The 9760-nt window shown below is 40.7% G+C and overlaps 1 protein-coding gene across 1 annotated transcript in view; it reads right to left on the bottom strand.

The window, feature by feature from the left end:
* SKAP1 (src kinase associated phosphoprotein 1) overlaps positions 1-9760 on the bottom strand; it is a 298502-nt gene that overhangs the window by 55992 nt on the left and 232750 nt on the right. The window contains exon 5 of the mRNA XM_011999385.1: positions 1132-1209. Coding sequence (XP_011854775.1) covers positions 1132-1209 — 78 coding nt within the window. The remainder of the gene's footprint in view (positions 1-1131; positions 1210-9760) is intronic.

Below are 9760 nucleotides of genomic sequence, written 5' to 3'. Positions count from 1 at the left end.
TTTTTTTTTTTTTTTTTTTTTTTTTTGTGCTGAGCCAATTTGCCTGTTGAGTGTTAAACCTGAGATGCCAACTCTAGTGGTACCTATTCTAATTAAATGAGTTAAAGGTCAAGAGTTGGGTTTGAAGGCAGAAGTGGTGGCTCAGGTCTGTAATCCCAGCACTTTGGGAGGCTGAGATGGAAGGTATGCTTAAAGCCAGGAGTTTGAGACTAGCCTAGGCAACAAAGTGAGGCCTTGTCTCCATAAAAAATAATAAAATATCCAGGCACAGTTATGCACCTGTTGTCCCAGCTCTTTGAGAGGCTGAAGTGGGAGCAATTGCTTGAGCCAGGATTGGAGGCTGCAGTGAGCTATGATGGTACTACTGTATTCTAGCCTTGGTAATAGAGGGAGATCCCATCTTAAAAAAATAATAAGTAAATAAAAAAGGCCGGGTGTGGTGGCTTATGCCTGTAATCCCAGCACTTTGGGAGACTGTGGCAGGCAGATCAGTTGAGGCCAGGAGTTTAAGACCAGCCTGGCCAACATGATGAAATCCTATCTCTGCTAAAAATACAAAAAATTAGCTGGGCATAGTGGTGCACACCTGTAGTCCCAGCTACTCGGGAGGCTGAGACAGCAGAATCGCTTGAACCAGGAGGTGGAGGTTGCAGTGAGCCAGGATCACACCCACGGCACTACAGAGCGAGACTCAGTCTCAAACAACAACAACAACAACAAAAACAAAAAACAAAAGAGTTGGGCTTGTCTGAAATTTGAAAGTAGGCTGCTTCACATATGATATAAAAACTACCCAGTGGGAGCACACTGAGAGATAAGGACAAGAACACCATTCATTGATTCAATAAGTTTTATTAAGCACCTGTCACATACCAGGCACTGGGGATAGAGAGGTGAGCAGGATATAACCATCCCTATCTTGATGAAGCTTATGGTCTACTCAAGGCTGGGACATCTCTCTTTAGCCTACACACAAACACCAGATTCCTTTCCTTTCCTTGCATTACTTTTGCCTTGTATCTGCCTAGCACAGTACCGGGCACAGAGAAGGCACCCAATATGTTAGCTTTCTTTTTCCTCACTTCCCTTCCCTTCCTGGAATGTTCTGAAATCTGTGGGTCTGACCATTACCTTTGCTTTTCTTCTCCAAGTATCCTTGCTTGATTATGTTATCAAGTTCTTGAGCTCCTTTTACGATGTCTTCCATTCCTAAAAGGACCAATGGCAAAGTGCTTTATTGAAACCTGGCAAAATTTTCTTTTATTTAGGCTACTTTAGATAATTCACATTAATAACAGAGTACACAAGGGCAATTGCTTAAACACAGTACAAAATAAAACAATTTCTATATGATTGGAAGGAAAAGTAAATTTTCTTGCTTTTTCTTTCTTTTTTTTTTTTTTGAGACAGAGTCTTGCTCTGTCACCCAGGCTGGAGTGCGATGGTTCTATCATGGCTCACTGCAACCTCTGCCTCCCAGGTTCAAGCCATTCTCGTGTCTCAGCCTCCCAGGTAGCTGAGACTACAGGCATGCGCCGCTACACCTGGCTAATGTTTTTTGTATTTTTAGTAGAGATGGGGTTTCACCATGCTGGCCAGGCTGGTCTCGAACTCCTGACCCCAAGTGATCCGCCCACCTCGGCCTCCCAAAGTGCTGGGATTACAGACGTGAGCCACTGCACCCAGCCAATTTTCTTTCTTTTCAATTATATCTAATGCTAAAATTGCTTAAAACCATCTAAATATACATTAATTTGTAGTAGGTGAGGTAGCCTAAATATGTACTGATTGGCAGGAAAAGGACCCCAGAAAATTAAGAATTTTTTTTTTTTTGAGACAGAGTCTCTCTCTGTCACGCAGGCTGGAGTGCAGTGGCGCGATCTCGACTCACTGCAAGCTCCGCCTTCCGGGTTCATTCCATTCTCCCGCCTTAGCCTCCCGAGTAGGTGAGACTACAGGCGCCCACCACCATGCCTGGCTACTTTTTCTTTTTTTGTATTTTTAGTAGGGATGGAGTTTCACCATGTTAGCTAGGATGGTTTCAATCTCCTGGCCTCGTAATCTGCTCACCTCGGCCTCCCAAAGTGCTGGGATTACAGGTGTAAACCACCGTGCCTGGCCAAAATTAAGAATTTTTTTATGGATATAAGTTCCAAATTGGATAAACCTCACTGAGATAATCAAAAGTCAAATGAATAACTACCAGCACAGACAGCTTTAATGAGTAATAGACTCCACCATAAACATAGTCACCTAAGAGGGAGCAATAAACACACACTCAATTTTTTTTTCTTTCAATAAACAGCCACCTCTGTGAACATAAATTTTTTTAAGTTCATACAAGAAGGGCTATGCAAGCTGAACTTAGCAATAACTGCCAAATCCTGATTTCTTAAAAGTATGGGAAAGAGGCTGGGCCCAGTGGCTCACCCTGTAATCCCAGCACTTCGGGAGGCTGAGGCAGGCAGATCATGAGGTCAGGAGTTCGAGACCAGCCTGGCCAACATGGTGAAACCTCGTCTCTACTAAAGATACAAAAAATTAGCTGGGCGTGGTGGCGCACACCTGTAATCCCAGCTACTCGGGAGGCTGAGGCACGAGAATTGCTTGAATGCAGGAGGCAGAGGTTGCAGTGAGCCGAGATCATGCCATTGCACTCCAGCATGGGCGATAAGGCGAGACTTCGTCTCAAAACAAAACAAAACAAAAAAGTATGAGAAAGAATCTAAGAACTGTAGAAGGCTTCACAATACCCTGAAATTTACATCAGCCTTTAATCGTATGCTGCTAACATTCTTGGCTTTCAATTAGCCTGGTTAGGTACAAATTTATTGAGAAGTCAAGATCCTAATCCATCTTCCTCCACTGGGGTTTGTACTTACTTCACAGAAGGGAGGGACAAAGGATAGAGACAAAAAGGAATTTACTTCTCAAAAAATAAAATGAAAGAAAAATGAAAAATAAAAGCCTCTTTTAAGAACACACTCTACATTTCTTAATTAGGCAAAATGAAGGTGTATAACTGTATATTTTTAAACGAAGAATGTTGTTTTTACCTAAATCAATCTGGCCTGGTATATGACAACATAAAAAACTCAAGGATAGAGTCCAAAAACTCGCCAGCCAAGCAAATAATTATGCTGAACCCCCTCTGACACTCTGTAATTGGATGTCCCTGGTACTCCCAATTCTTAGTCCTTTAATACCTGTTTTTCTCATTATTCGGACCTTGTGTCTTTTGTTTAGTTTCTCAATTCATACAAAACCACACTCAGGCCGTCACCAGTAATTCTATATGACAAATGCTCCTTCTAACAACCCCACAATATCATCCCTTACCCAAAAATCTTTCTTCAGTCTAATCTCTCCCACTCTAATCCCTAATCCCGCTTGAAGCAGCCCTGAGAAACATTGCCCATTATCTCTCCACACCACCCCCAAACATTTTTGCTGCCCCAACACTTTACCACTATTTTGTTTTATTTTTATTATTAATATAAGAAGACAGGAATGTCAGGCCTCTGAGCCCAAGCTAAGCCATCATATCCCAGTGACCTGCATGTATACATCCAGATGGCCTGAAGCAACTGAAGATCCACAGAAGTGAAAATAGATTAACTGATGACATTCCATTCCATTGTGATTTGTTTCTACCCCACCCTAACTGATCAATGTTCTTTATAATCTCCCCCACCTGTAAGAAGTTTCTTTGTAATTCTCCCCACCCTTGAGAATGTACTTTGTGAGAGCCACCCATGCCCCTAAACCTACAAGAACTCATGATAATCCCACCACCTTTGCTGACTCCTTTTTCGGACTCAGCCTGCCGGCACCCAGGTGAAATAAACAGCCATGTTGCTCACACAAAGCCTGTTTGGTGATCTCTTCACATGGACACGTGAAAGATAAGGTAATTGGGCTAGTGGTATTTTAGCATTTACTCCTTTTAGTCCCAGAACCCAAATCTCTTTTGGATTGTCTTAAATAATTTATGAAGCAAACCAAGTACAAAACAAAGTAAGGTATGACTACATATGAATCAACTGGGCCACCTATACAGTATCTTGAGAGTTATGATTGAAATAACTTTTTTTCAAACAATTGTTTTTTGAACATTTCTTACAGTAACATTTATTCAATGGTGGCTATGAGCTGGCACTTTGCTCAGTGCCTTTCCTACTTTTTGTTTTAAAATAACATCTATGACAATTTAAAATGCAATCAAAATTACATTTTACTTTAAAGCTGTTTCAAGCTTAGTTATAGAAAGGTAGATCAGAAGAGCCTCTTTTTCTGTTTTTAAGTGTGTCTATGTGCCAGATTTTTTATCCAATTGGTCCTTATTGTTAACCTCCTTATTCATGAACTACTTTCATTTGTGTGTTTCACAGTTAGCAAACTATGTGGTTGCCATAAATCCTTTTAATCCATCTCAGGGTGCACGTGTAAGATGAACAGCAGCAAAGGAAAGTTCATTTTTCTAGGGTTCTTTCATTTCTCCTACCCCTCTGGAAACAACCTCCAAGGAAACAGTAGCAGATTCTACTGAGGGAGAGGCATTGCGTGGGGAGAGGACCAGTTATAGAAGAGAAGACTCTCTAAGTGCTGTCAAAAAATTGCTCCTGGGGAGGCCAGGTGTGGCACAAACCTGTAGTCCCAGCTACTTGGGAGGCTGAGGTAGGTGGATCCCTTGAGTCCAGGAGTTCAAGGCTGCAGTGAGCTGTGATTGAACCACTTCACTCCAGCCTTGAGTCCAGGAGTTCAAGGCTGTAATGAGCTGTGATTGAACCACTTCACTCCAGCCTGGGTGACAGAGCGAGATCCTGTCTCTTAAAAAAAAATTCCTCCTGGAGGCCTAAAAATTAAATGAAAGACATAGGGAGATGAGGAAAACATGATCCCATAAACCGTGAGTTTCCATCTCTTCTTCCCACAGGTTTTTTTTTTTTTTTCTCTTTTCTTTCTAAAGGTCTTGTTAAACTTAGAGACACAGCTCCTTGTTAAAGATGCCAAGAGTCTGAATCATAAAAGACATGTTAAACGTTCTATTAGAATTCAAACCTCCTTTTTTAATGCAAATTTAAATGCCATTTTATGGAACATCTATAATTATGAAAATAGGAAGACATTGCCTCGTGTGCAGGGAGAGTCTGTGAGTATGAATATTACATTAATGTGCCCACACCAGCTCACTGATCCTGCTGGCAGGAGCATAAAAAATGCTTGAGTAAAACTTTTATTTAGATGTTAAGACTCCAGGCCCCAGCGGGGTGACAGAGACAGCCCCTGTGAGTTGCCATCAGAGAGAGAGCTTGAATTGAATTACCCAGGGGGGAGGAAGTAGTGATGAGCACTGCTTCGCTTATTTAATTTCATTTACTTTCAGTACATTATCAGCATGAGGCTTTTCTCTCCCCACCAACTGAAACCCAAGAATGCCACCACCAAGAAAACAAAGATATAATGCAGCAGAGATGTAACTTGAAGTCACTAATTCTAGGAGACAAGGGACAGCACCATCACCACCTTCTCTCCCCAAGAGTCAAACTCAGTTTGTTAAAATTGTATACTGAAAGAGTTGCTGAATTTTTTCTCTTTGTCATTCACTAACAAGATTCTGAAAAGGAATATAGCTGGAAACAGTTTTTTATATCCTGTGTTTTTGTGTGTAGTCAGTAAGATGTGTTATGTTGCTTTCTTTCTTTCTTTCTTTTTTTGAGACAGAGTCTCACTCTTGTCGCCCAGGCTGGAGTGCAATGGTGCGATCTCAGCTCACTGCAACCTCCACCTCCCGAGTTCAAGTGATTCTCTTGCCCCAGCCTCCCGAGTATTTGAGATTACAGGCATGCACCACCACACCCGAATAATTTTTTGTATTTTTAGTGGAGATGGGGTTTCTCCATGTTGGTCAGGCTGGTCTCGAACTCCTGACCTCAGGTGACCCAGCTGCCTCAGCCTCCCAAAGTGCTGGGATTACAGGCGTGAGCCACCGCACCCAGCCTATGTTGCTTTCTTATTCATTAGACAGAATCTGTATTGAGGAACTCTCTAGACTGGTTTCCCTATGGGCAGTGGGAAGAAATGGGATTATAGGCTAAGTTTAGAATGTCTATGGAAAAAAAATTGGGAAATGAGGTCAGATCAGTCTCTATTCTACTAATTGTCTTCTATGTACAAGGTACTGTGTGTTGAGTCCAATAACAGAGTTGTTCTCAATGTAGTTGACTCTGAGCTCAAGCTCATTAGCTCCACGATCTATCTGACAAATCCAAACAACCAAGATGGGAATCCACAGTGGCATGCAAGGTACCTCCTCTTTCAGTGTCAGTGCAGGGTCCTACTGATCAAGAACTAGTGATCCTGAGGATGCACAGTGTTAGCCATGCCATGGGGTGATGAGGCAGGAATCTTGTATGCCTGAATCCACACCTACTGGTAAATGAACAGATCTGCAGAGAGCTACTTAATGCATAATAGAAAGTATGTAAAATATGCTTTAGAGGATGATTATAAAAATAGGAAGAAGTTGCAAACAATTGTATAGGTTGCTATTTTAAGGCAAACAATTTATATTTAAGTATACAATTAAAAAAAGAAGCTTTTTGTTCATCACCTGAGAAAAGATATCACTACCATCATGAAAAAATAAAAATGATTTTGATTTATTGAGAATAAATGGCCCTCTTGGCTAAGTCTAAAGGTGTATTACATTATATCAGCACAAAACAGAATTACATTAGGGTCATAATCTCTCTCTACCACTACACTTAACTAAACCTCTCAGAACAGCCCGTATAAAGAAAAGATTCACTTAGCTGAAGGATATGGGGCCATAAAGATAAGATCAACAGAGAAGTGTGTTACCCAGAAGTGATGGCCACCCAACTTTCATGGCAGATGAAGATAAAAGAAATTCTCAGATATCTTTCTCTTCATCTAGATTCCTTTAAACCTTTGTATCCCACCCATATCCAACTCTGCAATAAAAAACGACAGGATAGGATTCCATCTCTCAATGCTAAACATGACTCTTTAGTCAGCTATGCACAGCAACAACAATGGGGACCCTTTGGAGTGTGATACATTTCCATAAAGCAGTCAATAAAAAAGACACGGGAGCTTATGTGAGTCATGGCCTATTTAACCAGCTGCGTTCTAGCCCACTGAGAAAAGAGAATTGGAGAAATCAGTTGGCAACACCAGAGCACAAGGCTAATAGCACAGGAGGCCACATAATTTCCACTGCAAAAAGGCTGCAGCCCCTGCAGAACAAACCAGGTGCCCACTAACTTTCATTATAGGCAGTTGGCTTGGTCTCTTGCTAAATCATCCTGAAAGGAAAATAAATAATTTTTTAAAAAACATCTTTTGTTCAAATGGTTCCCCTATTAAATTATGGACTTCTCCCATCCTCCCTCTTCCTTTTAATTCAAGTTCTTTTCAACTGTTTGAAAAAGGGACCTAACCAACTTGAGCCTAGAGACTAATAGCTACCAGGGGTGAATTTCAGATAGGGTGAAGTTTAACAGGTTCCTTAATTAAAGTACTCACGTAAAAAACCCAGGGATTGGGTGCATGAGATAGGAGAAAATTTAACATTTGAAGGCTGGGAATGGGCAAATTCCACCTGTAATTCCAATGCAGTCACAGATGGCTGGTGTGTGTGCATCTGCAGACATGTACAAAAACACACGCTTTAAAATGCCTCAAATGTACCGAGGTGAGGAGGGTATTGCAGATAGGTTGGGGAGGGGGTAGTTTTCTCTTGTCTGGTGACTGTGGATTTCAAATCTGTTCATTAACCTCTCTTTTGTGCATTTGATTTCTGTGGCCTTCTTTAATAATTTCATTACTGCTTTTCCTTAGCTTCTTACTTTTCTGGGTTACTTTTTTGCCTTCTTCTCAATTTTCAGGAACCAGTCAATAAATGATAGTTTGTAGTGTCTGGCAGGAAGTGCTCATCTTCTGATACTAACAAGGAAATTGTTTTCCATGACTATTCCTTGATTAGTCCCTTGAACAGGCATATATAATTCTTTAACTTCTGTGGTTCCATGTGATATCCACTTGAGTTTACACTTATACCACACACTTTTCTTGCATTGTGTTTCACTTATAAAGGAATTTAGCTCAACATATGAAAGGTGAAAAATTCTAAACCATTAGTAATAGATTTAGCATCTAAAAGTTTCAAAGATATAGAAAGCTCTCAAACAGATGGCTTTAAACTAACTGAATGGAACTGTTCATGGAGAAATAAATTGGACAACAGATGAAAGGAAGGGAATGAACACAACGTACTTAATCAAGTTCTTCAACAAGCTGTGATGTAAGAAGCTAGGAAACAAAACATGAGCAACTGGAGCTAGACTAAAGGACCCCAGAAAAAGGTAGAAACGACACATTTGTAGTTAGCAAACCAACGCAGAAGACGACTTTCATGAGACCTCAATAGACTCATGTTACCCTTCCAATTTTTGAAGTTCTTTTAAAAACACCAGTGAATCCAGGTTACAGAAATCTGTGGAGAAAATCCTGTTACACTGAAGACAAAAAAACCTCTGAGGTTCTAGGTCAGTAGTACTAAGAAAAAAAAAGCAGATAATAAACAAAATAATTAAAATGAATATGCTTTAACAAAAATGGCCCCCCAAAACCCTAACCAATTTTTAATTCATCAGCATTGTATCAAGCATTTTTACATCTAAGTCCCACAACATCCCTATGAGGCATGTTTTATTATCATCCCCACTTTACAGACGAGGAAACTGAGGTGTAATGAAATGACATGACTTGCTGAAGGTTGCTCAGTTGGAATAGCCTATGCTCTTTCCAATACGCTGAGCTTCAGACATGCACAGAAGTGGATGAGGAAAGATTGGGTCTTCCCATCTCACTCCCCCACAAAAAGAGACCCTGTTTTTTGGAAGGAGAAACAGGCGTGATGTGTGGTTATTCTATCTCCTGGTGTCAAAAAACTATTTTAGTATCTATATTTCTTATTTATTTTTTACGAGTAAAATGAGGAGGTTTTATTTTTATGTTTTTCAGCTTTTATTTTAGAATCAGGGGGTACATGTGTAGGTTTGTTACAAAGGTATATTGTGTGATGCTGAGGTTTGGAGTATGAATGAATCTGTCACCCAGGTAGTGAGCACAGTACCCAATAATAGTTTTTCAACCCTTGCTTCCTTCCCCACCTCCTCATGTATTTACCCAGTGTCTATTGTTGCCACATTTATGTCCATGTGTACCCAATGTGTAGCTCCCACTTATAAGTGAGAAAATGCCATTATGTTTTCTGTTTCTGCATTAGTTCAAAAACATGGAATGCTTCACAAATTTGCATGTCATCTTTGCTCAGGGGCCATGCTAATCTTCTCTGTATCATTCCAATTTTAGTATATATGCTGCCAAAGTGAGCACTCTTACTTTTAAATGTACTAACTGATTAATCTTTGGAATTCCCTCCTAGGGCAGATCTATGTGAAACCCAAGAGGTCAACAGAAAGTCTCAGAATGCAATAAAAGGACACACGAGTTAAGTACCTATAAGAGGACACAGCCAGAAACTCTCAAAAAATGCTGCTTGGGACTGGGCGTGGTGGCTCACGCCTGTAATCCCAGCATTCTGGGAGGCTGAGGTGAGCAGATCACGAGGTCGGGAGTTTAAGACCACCCTGGCCAGCATGGTGAAACCCTGTCTTTACTAAAAATACAAAAAATTAGCTGGGCATGGTGGTGCACACCTGTAATCCCA

Source organism: Mandrillus leucophaeus, unplaced genomic scaffold (assembly GCF_000951045.1).
Source record: "Mandrillus leucophaeus isolate KB7577 unplaced genomic scaffold, Mleu.le_1.0 Scaffold59, whole genome shotgun sequence".
In the NCBI taxonomy this organism is placed as follows: domain Eukaryota; kingdom Metazoa; phylum Chordata; class Mammalia; order Primates; family Cercopithecidae; genus Mandrillus; species Mandrillus leucophaeus.
This window is presented reverse-complemented; position numbering and strand designations above follow the sequence as displayed.